The sequence below is a fragment of the Tachypleus tridentatus genome, chromosome 4 (assembly GCF_004210375.1).
Source record: "Tachypleus tridentatus isolate NWPU-2018 chromosome 4, ASM421037v1, whole genome shotgun sequence".
Lineage (NCBI taxonomy): Eukaryota > Metazoa > Arthropoda > Merostomata > Xiphosura > Limulidae > Tachypleus > Tachypleus tridentatus.
Genome location: NC_134828.1, coordinates 94,570,682 through 94,587,376, shown reverse-complemented (window position 1 = coordinate 94,587,376; position 16,695 = coordinate 94,570,682). Strand labels below are relative to the sequence as shown.

General features: G+C 32.8%; 1 protein-coding gene across 2 annotated transcripts in view; it reads left to right on the top strand.

The window, feature by feature from the left end:
- Positions 1-16,035, top strand: part of LOC143249710 (arrestin domain-containing protein 4-like) — a 58,530-nt gene extending 42,495 nt beyond the window's left edge. For both annotated transcript variants that reach the window (XM_076500023.1, XM_076500022.1), the window contains 3 exons: positions 6,488-6,670; positions 7,506-7,691; positions 12,540-16,035. In XM_076500023.1, coding sequence (XP_076356138.1) covers positions 6,488-6,670; positions 7,506-7,691; positions 12,540-12,716 — 546 coding nt within the window. In that variant the 3' untranslated portion in view covers positions 12,717-16,035. The remainder of the gene's footprint in view (positions 1-6,487; positions 6,671-7,505; positions 7,692-12,539) is intronic.
- The last annotated feature ends 660 nt before the right edge of the window (positions 16,036-16,695 follow it).

Genomic DNA, 16,695 nt, shown 5'->3' with positions numbered 1-16,695 from the left:
AGTGTAAATCATTCATTTCAAAAACTTCCTTCCTCCAACTGAACTGATCCAACAATTCCAACCAACCAACCTGGTTATCCTTAGATATTAATTTCAGTCTAACATTTAAATCTAGTTACCTTCTCAAAATTTTAACTCCGCAATTAAGTATTGTCAGTGTTCCTAAAACAATTAATTTATGGCACTTATCTTTAAATGCTTTTATCAACCACTTGTACTTATTAATTAGCTCCTCTGACTTATGTTGCTAGCACCTATGTTCACAACAAAAACTGCATCATTACCTTTCATTATATCCCTTGTTCTGTCGGCTGTATCTTCCATCTGTGCCCCAGAATAGCATAATTTAACTCTTTTTCTTCCTATTTGCCCCACAAACTATTCTATTCACATGCCGTGTCAAGGAATCATTCATAACTTTCTCAAGTTCGTAATTCAAATCATTCTCCATTCCCTTTGTCTTCCCTCCGTCCAATAGTTCCTAGTCTACATAATCCAAGGGTTGAAATCTATTTCTCAATAGAATAAATTTTTACAATTAACTTCACTACTTTTAACCCTGACACTACCCTTTTTAGCTTTCTCAATGTCGTTATTAATTTTAACTGGCGCTTCCGTTGAATGTTGAAAGCTTAACCTCCCCTTGATATCCTGGTGCCATTTCCCACAATTTATAGTTCTATTTATCTATTTCCCCAAGTTTAGTTAAGACAGCCTCCGACTTTTTCTCCAACTTGTAAATTGTATATATAAATTTAACATCCTCTCTACTAGCTTCGTTTAAAGTGTATAGTGGTCCAGAGTTTCTGAACAAAACCCATTCGTAGCACCTGAGAAAGTGAGAACGCTTAATCCTTGAACTAGTTTTAACCATTATATTATTTGTGTAGTTAAAATAAACACTTGATATTATGATTAAATGCCACTAGCCTGTTATTAACACTGTTAAACCTAAGTTTGATGTTAAGTAGCTTCAGACTGTATTTATTAAATAAAATGTTATCAGTTTGTCTCACAATCTCACTTCAAGCTGAATTATAACTAAGTGTAAAGAATCATTAAGCCTAATTTAATGTTACACTAAATGTTACACTACTAAATTTTAGAACTTACACCTACTCTTTCAGTCCCCAATCCTACTAAATCTAGTTATTTTTCTTTGTTATTCTATTCTAATTTCTAAATATAAAATATAAAACCAAACAACATTAAAAAATCCACAATATTTTAAGAACATTCTCGCATCTCTTCACTCGACAATTTGAATGAAAGATAATTCTTTAGTTTTGTTTCGTGGGACTACATTCATCACATAAGCGATCGCCCCCTAATGGCACAGTGGCGTGTTACTTATAACACTATAAACCGGGTTTTGATACCAGTGGTGGTGGATGGCTCATTGTGTAGCTTTGTACTTAACGAACAAACAAACGTCGTATAATCCTTCTGTTAATGCGTTGTGTTTGTTTGCTGTGCAAGACGAAAGAGCAAGATTGTCATTGGACACGTAGGACATCTAGTGGAGTAAATATCAATTAACGGGTTCATGAAATTCAAGACGCCTTTTCATGATTTTTGATAGTTTCACACTGCGACTGTTGTATTTAAAACGTATTTTGCTGTTCATGTGATTTTATTTACATAGTTAGCTGTCTGATGTTCTAAGCAAGACTTTTATCAACAAATATTTGTTTTAGTGCCACTGTACTGCTTCAAAGGTTCCGATTTATGAAACTAACTAATCACTTCTGCTATTAATTTGATCTAACAGACTAAAGGAAGGGCGGCTAGTCAACAGCACCTATCGTCAACTGTTGGGCTTCTTTTGTCTGATCGGACAGCGAAATTTCGTTGTTACTGTTATACTAAGTTACATAGAAGCTATCTTAGATTACTTTAAAAACATCTGCCCTAATCATTAACATTTTCAGGTTAAGCGTTAAGATACATTATTTGTAAATAAGCTAAGATATCATCATGTCAAGGACATCTCTATATTTAGAATAAAGTCTAGATCCAATACTAGGTACAACATGAAATGTACATGGAATCAAGTTTCGATACTTTCATGTTGATCTTTTCAGTTCGAAACTTGTATCCATATAAATTTGGTGTTGCTCCCTAATAACGGATCTAAACTTTCTCTTAGTTTACTATACACAGTGTTGTGTATTTACCTTGATGTGTAAATGTTTATGTCCAAAAATGTTCATTTGTTAATACAGATTTTCTGGTTATTGAGAAGCATAATGACCTCAGAGCTAATGTAAGTAGAAGATCGAAATGGCCAGCGTTATTGGGATAATGTGTATCATTATTTATTCAAAGCTGCTTCCAGTTCACCAACACTATTTGAAGGTGAGGCAAGTGTTTTCTTAACGTACATCATTCATGTCCAATTTCACTAAAGTCCAGTGAGCGTGCTGAACACTTCATTCGTTGAGAGGCCCGGCATGGCCAGAGGTTAAGCCGTTCGACACGTAATCTGAGGGTCGCGGGTTCGAATTCCCGTCACATCAAATGTGCTCGCCCTTTCAGCCGTAGGAGCATTATAATTGTGACGGACAATCACACTGTTCGTTAGTAAAAGAGTAGCCCAAGAGTTGGCAGTGGGTGGTGATGATTCTATTGTACAACAAAGATTTTGCTTCTTGAGCGCTGTTGGGTGTTCCTTATAGATTTTTGGCTGCTGATCACGAAAATCACACCCAGATTTGCCCATCACGTACCATTTCATCGAAATCTTCAGTTTTGCTACAATGGAAAAACGATATCAGGGTGACTGGAAACAGGCAATGCTTGCTGACCACTGTTGGACACTGCAACGTGATGCACCGGACATTGAATACAAACGAAAATCAGGAGAACACTTAATTATGTTGAACTTAATAACGTATTAGAAACATAAACGTAATTAAATATGTTATTGCCGGTAAACAGTTAACTGTCTATTTCTCAGAGTTCCCACATGATGAAGCAAAACCGAAACTATATTTGTGCATACCCACCAGGTACCTGTCACAATCAGCAAAAACTTTTCAGGAAGCAAAACTTTAAAAAAAAATTGTTGTGCAGTGTTATCTGTCTTTCGTCTAGTTTTACATTGCTAAATTAGGGACGGGTAGAGCAGATAGCCCTCGTGAAACTTTGCTCGAAATTAAAAAAAAAAATCTTGGATATTTTATTTTCTGCGAGAAATCACTAAACACGTGAATAACATGGATGCGTAATATGATCTATTAGAAGAAAGTTTTGACGAACTTCAGCTGCATATGACACAACATTAATGGCTGTAAGACTACATCTCTATATATCGTATACTACCGCCATTGCCTTATGCATGTATAAAACTGGGTGTGCATATGGTTCCTGGTATTTTTACAATGTTTTTCCTGACTTCGTTAGGGAGTGTTGTTCGCTCACGTGTCACTTGACCAATCCACATGTTCTTGACATTACTGGAGGCTGGTAAAGTTCTGATGGAAGAAATAGAAAAATCACACTGCTGGTTGTCTGACCTAAATCAAACTTCACGACACCTGTTTCAGAACATTTGCATTCTGATTTGCTGCCTGGTTGCTGTACTGAACGGTTAAATCAGATGGCGAGTTCAGTTTTTTCGGCTACTTTAAGTCCATATCAGGCATGTTAAAATGGTAACAATAACGGTTTTTGGAACCGATTTATGTCTGAAAGGTGGGTATCCTTTTGGGAACGAAATCCATTGCAGTTTAAGTATGTTTTATAAATTGTTTAATATCAGTTTTAACAAACAATCACAATTCTTAATAATAGGTAGACAAACAGCGATCTGTAAGTATAAGGTAAGGTTTTCTTAATGGTGAAACATGGTTACAGAACATTGGTCTGTTCTTTTTTATACCTGTTATTGCGTTAGCATGATGTTTGTCCTTACTCAATAACCAAATGATCTGGTGAACCAGCAAGCAAAGACTGTTAATCGGAATGACGTCTGTTAAAGATAGAAAAATCATGCAAGGATTGAGGAACTGTTATTTCGTATGTTACCACTAAAGATGCTAATGGGTGTGGCATTTTTAACTTGTGAATCCTTCCTTTGCACTTGAATTTCATAATCCCCTTACGATAATACTGGTAGTGTGCTATTCTTTCAAAAGGGGTTTCAAATTATTTTACAGAGTGAATAGTACATTTGCTAATTCGGATTTCGTTTTTTCTCCAAAGTAGAACCGATTAAGCCTAATTACAACTACTGCCATCTTATGGTCATCTTGCTGCATTTTCAGCAGTAATATACCCTGTCTTTTTATTCAGCTAAATTTAGGAGTAATATTAAAAGGAGTTTATGTCCTGCTATCTAAATTTTGAAAGGTTTGTTACATGTGACTGGCTTCAATCCAATCTGGTTATTTTTAGTAGTCTCTAATTTGTCATTAATTACACTTGTAATAAAACATTATATTAGACATATTCCTAGCTTTGGTTGTTGTTTTGAATTAAGCACAAAGCTACACAATGGGCTATTTGTGCTCTGCTCACCACGGGTATCGAAACCCGTTTTTTATCGTTGTAAGTCCGCAGACATACTGCTGAGCCAGTAGGGGGCGCTTCCTACCTTTAACACAACATTTGTAATTTAGTTCCTAAAGAATTTTCAATTATTAGAAGTGTGTATAATAACTGTAAATTATTAGAAGTGTGTATAATAACTGTAAATTATTAGAAGTGTGTATAATAACTGTAAATTATTACAAGTGTGTATAATAACTGTAAGTTATTAGAAGTGTGTATAATAACTGTAAATTATTACAAGTGTGTATAATAACTGTAAATTATTAGAAGTGTGTATAATAACTGTAAATTATTAGAAGTGTGTATAATAACTAAATTATTACAAGTGTGTATAATAACTGTAAATTATTACAAGTGTGTATAATAACTGTAAATTACTACAAGTGTGTATAATAACTGTAAATTATTACAAGTGTGTATAATAACTGTAAATTATTACAAGTGTGTATAATAACTGTAAATTATTAGAAGTGTGTATAATAACTAAATTATTACAAGTGTGTATAATAACTGTAAATTATTACAAGTGTGTATAATAACTGTAAATTACTACAAGTGTGTATAATAACTGTAAATTATTACAAGTGTGTATAATAACTGTAAATTATTACAAGTGTGTATAATAACTGTAAATTATTAGAAGTGTGTATAATAACTGTAAATTATTAGAAGTGTGTATAATAACTGTAAATTATTACAAGTGTGTATAATAACTGTAAATTATTACAAGTGTGTATAATAACTGTAAATTATTACAAGTGTGTATAATTGTATTTCAGGCATACATTGCCGACGAAACGTTTCGCTCAGTTCAGAGCTCTTCCAGTCGGTTGGGATAAAAGAAGACACAGCAGTGATTGAAATACTATTTATATTGGCTATTTGTTACAATTATTATGTTTTACAAGTATCCTCTGACACATTTATTTTTGTTTAGGTCACGTGTGCGTAAGTTGTCTTTCAGGTTGAAAATATTCACTTCGAACATCAAATGCTGCATTTTATCATTGTCATTACATACACAACCATAAATAAATACGTTTTTATTGGAAAACATAAGTATTCAGAATTATTTTCTCTAAATACTGGGTGCCAGTGGCAAGCACAACAGAGATAGTCCATTGTGTAACTTTGTGCTTACCAACAGTGACAAACAAAATTATTCCGAACATCGTAATTTGCGTTACGCAAAAGGAGTAATGCCATTATAAATTCTTATAGTATTAACATAAAACTGCTTGTAAAAATCACCAACTGAATACAATTTTGGTTCTTACAATAATGAAAGAATATGAAACATAGTTCAACCAACTAATATTTCAAATTTTAAATATAAGTGTTGCAAAACATGTTGCTATTTTTCATTGTTAGATGTATGCATTCTTAATAATCAGAAAATAGAATACTAACATTAAGGCTGATGTTTATTCATCGTAGGAATGTGAAGCCTTATCAGTCTGTATTCTGATAATACGTTCTTAACATACTTATATTAATATGTGATTAATCAGATATATTTTTGATATTCTTGGTGGACTCAGCAGGTAGCCAGATGAGGCTTTGCTGTAAGAAACACACACGTTTTCGACATAATAATTCAATGTAAAGTGCCATCGTTAAAATTATGAATTTACTGAACATTTTTACCTGTCCAGAGGTTTTAACCGAGAAGCACATACATTTGATAATATATCATTCTTATAGAACAAATGTAAGCCTGCGAATTTACAACGCTAAAATCAGCAGTTCGATTTCCCTCGGTGGTCTCAGATGATGGCCCAATGTGAATTTGCTATAAGGAAATGGATACACAAATTTATTTACATTTTAATGATATATCAGTTTTATAGAACATTTATATTATTTCGTTCAAAATGTGTTTTACTTTTATTGTATTTTTTAGCGTTAATTTATCTGTTTGATATTTTTACAGCAACCATTTCTCTGCGAAGTCGAGGACACAATTGGCGTCCCTTGTCTGTCAGCTGGTCCTGTCAGTTGCAAAGTTCGGTTAGACCGAGGAGGATACGTACCTGGAGAATGTATATGTATTTCTGCAACAATAGAGAACAATAGTAAGACTACGATTCGGAAAACGAGAGCAATTCTGACAGAGGTATAGTTACTGAATATAAGTTATTATTGGGTGACTTCAGCCATTGGTTAATTTTTTCTTTAGTGTTATAATTTATTTTATTGTTTTTAACATTGTCAATAATGCTCATACAGAAACTGAATAAATTATTGTGTTTAGCTCCTGAAAGTTTTTCATTATATTACTGTAAGATATAAGATTATACTTTTAGCACTATTGTTTTAAATAGTGTTTCCCAACAATAATCAACAGTGTATGTTGTCATTAACATTTCTTTATAACATGCCCAAGAGATGGCGCTAGTTCGTGGTATTGAACTAAAGATGTGTTCGTATTTTCTTATACCCCAAAACTACATCGGGCTATTTACCGATTCCACCGAGGGAAATATAACCCCTTATTTTAGCATTGTACGTTTGTAGAATTACCAGCGGGGGACTAACCTAAAGATGATCTAAGAAGGTCACAAACGTTGTTCTATACTTTATTTTAATTAAAGTTTAAACACCCATGCTACCCGTCTTAAAAATACAGATGGCGCTAGCGTTATATTTTGGAACGAATTAGTCGAATGGATTATTTTTACAAATAAGGATAAAGAAAAAAAAAAAAGCAAATGATATTTGCGCTTCCAGGAAGTCTGTAAATAATGTTATCAAAATTAACAAACGATAACAAAAGGCATGTTGAAAGCACTTTTAGATAAAGAAATATAGAGAGGAGTGTACTAAAAGTTTTTATCCTTTGCATATTTCAGAAATGTAAGATTTAAGTAAGTTAAGTTGCTGATAAGACGTACAAAATATTTTACTCCTTCATGAAATTATGATAAACTTTTAACTTTTTCTCTCCTTAGACTATTCAATATACCTCAAAGAAAAAGATTGTGCAGACAGAAACTAGGGAGCTGGCTTCCTTAGAGAAAGGACGTGTGGATGCAGGGTCAACTGACCAGTGGAGAAATGAGATGATGTGCATTCCGCCAATTCCGCCGACAAATCTTAGAGGCTGCCACCTGATCCGTATTCAATATGACATTTATGTAAGACTTTAACACTGTCAGCATGGAAGAATTGTATAAAATGAAAAAAAATCTTATAACGGGATATGTGATAACTCCGTAGTAATTTGTGGTGTTCTGAAATCTTACTTGAAAGCAACGTTGCTTGTGTTTCATTCCTTGCATATATTTTTATGCCTGGGTTATCTTAATTACATTATTTTACCTCTGGTAAGAAAAGAGACCCACAGATCCGATCATTTAGTTCCATTCTTTATAAATTGTTAATTTTTTTATTTAATTAAATTAATTAATTTATTTAAAAACACGTTGTTTTTAAAGAGAATTATTACCCTTTATATTTCAACCAAAATAACATGAATATTAGGCTTAAACCTAGTCTTATCTACCATTCTTCTTTTCGTGTACTTTCGAAACTAATATTACAAACTTGATGTCGTCTATAGTAATCTTATTAGATTCTTCACATTCAATAGAAAAGTTATTTAGCTATTTTATTTTGGTATCCACAGCGCATTCCTTGGAATATGTTATAGTAAAAGTGCAAATAACAACACATCTTGGGTAAAATAGTATTTAAATTGTCACCTTCTTACGTTAGTTGACAGTACATTCTGAGTAAAAGAATTAACTAGTTTTGATACATTACAGCCCCTAAGAAACAAAAGCCGAAAACATACTGAGTTATACAGTGCCAAAGTGTTTCTCTGTTCACTCTCTTTAACAATATTAATTAATTAAATAAAACTCGGATCGTGATACAGAATGGAGTGTTTCAACATAAGTAAAATACAGGTACTGAGTCAAAGTGTTCACTTTCTTGAATCTCTACCATAAAACTGTAGATTAATGTCTCACAATGATTCAGTGGTGTATCCAGGGAGACATGTAAACTCTCTCTTTTAATTGTAAATAGAGATTCGAACTCCTTGTTATATCTGCATGTCCACAGGCATAGCCAAACACGCCCTTGTTTCTAGGCTATGATAGAATTAAATACGTATTCAAATACAAAGTTTCTCAGGAAACAAAGCTGTGGTCGCATTTTCTGAACAATGCAAAAATATGGTTTCTCAGCTTCATAAAGCCGTTCTCGACATCTAAGTTTATTTGCCCCTGTAAGGTAACTGACTGCCTGAACACAAACACTTCTGTTATTTTCTGCAAGAGAAACACAGTTATCAAAACCCTATAAATTTCGTGTGTTCGTGGCCGATGACTGTTGAGAGATGAATTTCTTGCCAGTAAATTGTTTTATTTTTTTATGTTAAAGGACTGCCCTCTTTAACCTAGTAATTTTTAGCCGCAATATAGCGGCAGATTTAACGGTTCTGAATTTTTTGTTTTGCTTTTAAATTCAAAATTCTAACTCACACCTCTGTTATTCTTTCACCGATTTCAGATTTAATTAGACTTCTAAACTCAGGAAGTAAAACCCTTTCGATTGATATATTTGACTACGCGAAAGGTTTCATACATAAATTTACTCTATGTCTGTCTAAAATAATTTCAAGTTCCGCGGCTACTGAGAATTCCCTCTCGTTTAGTTATAATTTGGAAATACCATGACGCCCCTCTGTAGCCCTTCAAAGCAATTATAAAACTATGGATTTTATTACATACCTATTTATCGGAATATTTACTTGATATTACATCATGTGTCCTTGACAATGAAAGAGTTTTGTAAGTAAACAGTATATTGTGTAAAAAAACAAAACACTGATCCAGTATTATATGATTATACCTACGTAAAAATCACCCAGTATTATATGATTATACCTACGTAAACATCACCCAGTATTATATGATTATACCTAAATAAGCGTCAGCCATTATTATTTGATTATATCTAAGTAAACGTCGGCCAGTATTATATGATTATACCTACGTAAACATCACCCAGTATTATATGATTATACCTACGTAAACATCACCCAGTATTATATGATTATACCTACGTAAACATCACCCAGTATTATATAATTACACCTAAATAAGCGTCAGCCATTATTATTTGATTATATCTAAGTAAACGTCAGCCAGTGATATGTGATTATACCTAAATAAACGTCAGCTAGTATTATATGATTATACCTAAATAAACGTCAGCCAGTATTATATGATTATACCTAAATAAACGTAAGTCAGTGATATATGATTATACCTAAATAAACGTCGGCCAGTATTATAATATTATACCTAAATAAACATCCTGTTATTAGTGAAATCTGCCAATGTTTTCACCTTACTTGCAGACTATTCTGAGTGTGTGAGTGTCTAACGTTTCGCCTAACAATACGTTTCGGAAGAAGAACGTTTTACTTAGCTTCAGGTTACTTTATATATATACATATAGTTTTAGAAATCCAGTTTACGTTTGCCTAGAGTACGTTATGTAATTTCACTAACAGTAAACATTCCACACAAGTAAACAGTGTTCAAACATTTACACTTTGTTAAACTTTATTTTCAAAAGTGAATTATACCTCTGTATTTCACAAAGTTAATAACGAGTCCTAACGTAAAGAGTGGGTAACTCTATTATATTTCCAGTCAAGTTAATACTGTCAAATTATAATTATATTTCGCTTGGTATAGATATATTATGGACTTTGATATGCGTTATTGTTATCACGTTTCTATTCATGTAAACAATAGATTTTGAGGTAGATAATTTGAATTGGTTTTATCCCATTCAGTAGTTTATAGCATATTCTAACTACGCTGTTCACATAATATCAAATTGTATTTAATTAAAACTATAAATTTATTCTCATTTCTACTTTAACTTTACATGCAACACGGCCAACGCAACAAAATCATAATAATAATAATTTATTTTTTCAGTTGAATACTAAGTTAAACATAAATATTGCCCTGTGTTATTTGATGTTGTGTGCTCTAATACCTAGATATAGCACAGTGGTAACACATTATCTGAAGAGGTTTAATTTTCTTAGGATCGTAATCACTTGGGCAATAGTGTGGGTTATACAGCTTGTTTGTGAATTTCATACAAACTTAAAAGAGGGCTGTCCGCCTCTCGTCTTCTCTAATTTAGTAGTGTAAGACTAGAGACAGTCATTGCCACCTACCACAAACTCCGGAGGTACCCTTTCACCTATGAATAGTGGGATTCACCGTCACTTATCATGTCCCCACGCCTGAAAGGGCGAAAATATTGGGTGTGACTTGGAATTCAACCCGCGCCTCTGAGATTAGGAGTCGAGCGCCTTAACAACCTAGAGATCACGACCAACCCAGATGTATTATTAGGATCATAATTTCACCAGTGTAGGCTACTAATATTAGATACCCTCTATTTATTTATCTGCATGATATAAATAAATAAAATTATTAAAATATTATGTGATAAATATAAGAAAGTATTAAATAAATATAAAGAAATTAAAGTTTAGGGGATTTTAATAAAGGTTTCTGGTAACTATTTTTAGTTGTTAATAAGGTCATTTGTTAATTAATAAGGTCATTTGTTAATTACTAAGGTCATTTGTTAATTAATAAGGTCATTTGTTAATTAATAAGGTCATTTGTTAATTAATAAGGTCATTTAAATAACTTGACACAAGTTTTATGCGAATGAACACCTTATCGTATGTGAAGGCTTGTGTAGAGTGAAAATTGGTAGTCGCAGTAGGCTTAATGGGTGGTGGTTGGGAGTTATATTAGTTAGTTTAAATAACTGGTTGGGCTCCATTATGTTAGTATAATTTGTCCACTGGGCTACTAATTAGTGCCTTATCACCATAATGGGAGCTGGAATGCTAACTTCTGGAGGTAAGTTTCTTATTTCATGTTTGTTTTTCTTTATTTTTCTGTCCTTTGTTTCCTTCTTCTTTACTTTGGAGAGTCGCCTCCTTTCCACACTTGTCTGTTCGCAATGAAGGGTAATATAGATGTGGGCTTCAGTATCCACATCTCGCTCTTCTAATTTCTATTTCTATATCTACTATTTTATTATAATTATTTATTTTTTATGAATTTCTTCATGTGAGACTAGCGAATGGAGGTTAAGACTGATATACAGTGTATCCCACCGGATTGTGGGTCCTACTTCCGCAGTAATCTCCACAACCTACGATACATTTCATATCCCACATTATAATCTATGTATATCAAGGAGATTTCTTTGATTTGTGCAGTGTCTGTTATTTGACTTATGTTTTGGCTTTTATTTCTTTATTGAAATGTATATGAAGTATTTTCATATCTTTCAATGCGCAAATATGTAGCATTTGGTTTTATTCTGAAAGAAACAAAACAAGTGCATTTTCAGTTAGTGGCTTCAAGACGGCTCATCGTTAGATCTGAAAACGTGCAACGTTGCAAATAGAAGTCCGATATTCGTAAATGACACAACACAGGTAGCTTATTGTGTGGCTTTGTGTTTAATAGAAAAAAAGTAATTTAAATATCACGCAGTGAAGCAGTTAATATAGTTGATTTTTGTAATATAATCATACATTCTCACCTCGACAAGCAAAATTTCGACACTAGATGGAGCCAGTATTACAAGCCATTATGCTATTTTTAATTTCAAAAGGGAGAAACCTATCTACCGAATACAATGCCAGTACATAAAAAAAAGTAAATCACCACAGTCAATGTATATTTAAAACAAATAAAAATGTATTAAAAGTTATAATGTATCTTTAGTTCGTGATGCTAAGAAGTTACGTAACATCAAAATCAGGTAAGTCGCAAGACAGGAAACCCGATAACCCGAGCATTTTGAAAAGGCAGACCTTCCGTCTTTCTAGTTTACGTTATAATTAATCATTATAAACTGTCATTGACACGGACAAAAGCTAGAAACTGCTCATTAGCTCTTTTCCTCTGCTTTTACAGTTTATCATCACGCCTAAAGGTCCGGAGAAGGAAATTAAACTTCAACTTCCTATCATGATAGCCACGTATCCCATACGGAACAATGACGGAACTCTGTCTCGGAAAAAAGGAACGAATTACCCAACCGTGTTACCTGTGTTTCGTCCATGGCTGAACACCGGTACAATGAACAAATGAAACCAAAGCACATTTGTAATGCTGAAATAGTGGTGCTGTTTTTTTCCTTAATGAAATATTAATGGTTGGAGGCTTTTGGAAATACTTTAAAAAATCTTATTATATTTTCCTTTCACATATGATAAAGAATAACTAGTTATCGCAATATGTTACGTTTTTTTATTTGTGGTAGAATAGAACTGAAGCATTCATACAGCTTTGCAAATTCTAGTTAACCATAGAGCAAAATCTTAAATGGTAATATTATTATTAGTGAGGATCTTCGAACGGTAACCATAATCCTAAATGGTTCAAACTATAACAGAAAATCAAGAACTTGTTTTCTAACTGTTCACGTGTGGTTAGTGAAATCAAAACTGTTCATTAATAAACAAGAATTGAGGGTTTTGGAAGTAGCCATGGAACGTGATTTTATATCATACTATGAAACAAAGTTCTAAAGAAGCAATTAGAAGCTTTGCCTTATGTATATTAATTATTGAAGATTATCCTTGATTAGTAATTATAATTAAACCAAGACTCTAAATAAGCAACTAGAAAGTATGACTTTTATATAATAATTATTGAGGATTATCCTTTGTTAGTACTTGTGACCAAGGCTCTAAAGAAGCAACTAGGAACTATGACTTTTATATAGTAATTATTGAGGATTATCCTTTGTTAGTACTTGTGATCAAGGCACTAAAGAAGCAACTAGGAACTATGACTTTTATGTAGTAATTATTGAGGATTATCCTTTGTTAGTACTTGTGACCAAGGTTGTAAAGAAGCAACTAGGAACTATGACTTTTATATAGTAATTATTGAGGATTATCCTTTGTTAGTACTTGTGATCAAGGCTCTAAAGAAGCAACTAGGAACTATGACTTTTATGTAGTAATTATTGAGGATTATCCTTTGTTAGTACTTGTGATCAAGGCTCTAAAGAAGCAACTAGGAACTATGACTTTTATGTAGTAATTATTGAGGATTATCCTTTGTTAGTACTTGTGATCAAGGCTCTAAAGAAGCAGCTAGGAACTATGACTTTTATATAGTAATTATTGAGGATTATCCTTTGTTAGTACTTGTGATCAAGGCTCTAAAGAAGCAACTAGGAACTATGACTTTTATGTAGTAATTATTGAGGATTATCCTTTGTTAGTACTTGTGACCAAGGTTGTAAAGAAGCAGCTAGGAACTATGACATTTATGTAGTAATTATTGAGGATTATCCTTTGTTAGTACTTGTGACCAAGGTTGTAAAGAAGCAACTAGGAACTATGACATTTATGTAGTAATTATTGAGGATTATCCGTTGTTAGTACTTGTGACCAAGGTTGTAAAGAAGCAGCTAGGAACTATGACATTTATGTAGTAATTATTGAGGATTATCCTTTGTTAGTACTTGTGACCAAGGTTGTAAAGAAGCAGCTAGGAACTATGACATTTATGTAGTAATTATTGAGGATTATCCTTTGTTAGTACTTGTGACCAAGGTTGTAAAGAAGCAGCTAGGAACTATGACATTTATGTAGTAATTATTGAGGATTATTCTTTGTTAGTACTTGTGATCAAGGTTGTAAAGAAGCAGCTAGGAACTATGACTTTTATGTAGTAATTATTGAGGATTATCCTTTGTTAGTACTTGTGACCAAGGTTGTAAAGAAGCAGCTAGGAACTATGACATTTATGTAGTAATTATTGAGGATTATCCTTTGTTAGTACTTGTGACCAAGGTTGTAAAGAAGCAGCTAGGACCTTAAGGTTTACAGAAGTATTCATTGAATATAATTAACTGCAAGCATACAAGATGAATTTCTTATAAAGTAACTTAGAGCGACCTTTTGAGCAGTAACTTCCCCGTAACAAGGTCATTTTTTGGCCTCGACATAACGGCTCTTAGTTTTTGTTTTTTCAAGTTCAAACTTTCAGCTCATAGCTCCTGACCAATCTGACATCTAATTACAGTATTAAACTCGGGAGGTCAATTCCTTTTGAGTGGTGTATTTGACCACGCCAAAGATCCTGTAAATTAATTTACTCTGAATCTGCTTAAAATCATTTAAACTTCATGATAGACTGGTTGAGATCCCGATGACTAATATAATCGAATCAGGTGTATACGTGCCTTACGTTTGGCACACAAAATATAGCTAATACAAAAAAATGGGTAAGTTATAGATTAATGTGTTCTAATCCTTCTTAGAACAACTTCAATTGTTGCAGCTATTGAGGATTCCAGCTTGTATTTAGTAAGAAACTAAGACTTCTCCATATTTCTTTGTCAGTAATATGATCAAAGCAATAAATGGAAACTAAAGCTTTTTCATGATACCCATCCTTCAAGTAGGTAATAACAAAACATCATTTTCAACAGTTATAAGTGTCATAGCCCTTAGACACTATTTTAGAGCCTTGTCAGTAACGTGATAAATGTTATAGTGCACAACTAGGAACAAAACTCTAAGATTTCCAGAAGGAAAGTGAACGAAACTAGAAATAAATAATTCATAAGGAACAACTATCTGATAAATTTAATCTTAACTCGATTAAATGTTGAATAAGGTGGTCTGAACGTTTGGCCACCTGGTGTAGTTTATACTGAAACTATTAAAATTAATATTTTGTGCTCATGAGACATTTTATGGTTATTTGAGTCATATTGGTGTAATAATGTTCAATATCTATAATCAATATTTTCTTATTTTTACTACATAAAAACTTATTTATTAATTACATTAGAATGATGAAATAAGTTTCAAGTACTTAGTTTCATTGTTGGTTAAAAAGACTATAAGTAAACTCACTATTTATTTTCTAGAAATTGATAAACGTTATTAATTAATGTGTTCTTCCGAATTTCTTTTATGACTTATATCCCTTTTATATATTTGTTTTGTTGTTAAGCTCAGTATTGTTGTGTCACGTAGCCAGCCATCAGAAGGTGGACATTTACATCAATGACACGGTAAGATTTAGTGAATCTCGTTTGGTCAGCTCAGTTTCTATGATTGTTTGTTTATGAAATTGAGCACAAAGCTACACAAATGGGCTATCTATGCTCTGTCCAATTCGGGTATCGAAACCCGATTTCTAGCTGTGTAAGTCCACAGACATATCGATGCGCTACTCGGGGAGGTGAATAATTTCTATATATGAGATAAAATGAGAAGAGACAACTTTAGAATTTTTAATTTTTATTGGTTTATATGTTGTCGTAATGTGTAAAACTCATAGTAAAAAATTAAAAGCCACAGCGTAACACGTGTTGTTACCTTAAAAGTTTGTACATTACACTTTGTTTCTCGCTTGCGAATAAAAGGAATATTCTGTTACATGACAAAGTGTGGGCGTGTTTTGATAAAACTGAATATATATACATGCAACAGTTATCAATGTTCGAACCATTGCATATAATTACATTTTGAAACCTTGCATTCCGCACAATGAGTGAATAATACGTTTTTCTAGCATCATTAGCTAGGCGAATATCACACAAAGATGTTCAAATTATTTTAATCACAGATAACATTTTCCGTTAATAAAATTTCAACTATAAAGAGTTTGATCGTGTGCCAACAAGCAGATGAAATAAATTAAACAGTCAAAAATGGAGAAAAAATAAATAATGTGAGAAATTGGTAAGTAATCAATCAGTAATGGATGTACTAAACAGTCACAAAATAATACACTAAACAGTTAGGAAATGATGCATCAAAGAGTCAGTAATGGTGGACTAAACAGCCAAAAATAATATACTAAACAATTAGGAATCGATGCACCAAAGAGCCAGTAATGGATGTACTAAACAGCCACAAAATAATACACTAAACAGTTAGGAATCGATGCATCAAACAGTCAGTAATGGATGTACTAAACAGCCACAAAATAATATACTAAACAGTTAGGAATTGATGCATCAAACAGCCAGTAATGGATGTACTAAACAGCCACAAAATAATACACTAAACAGTTAGGAATTGATGCATCAAAGAGT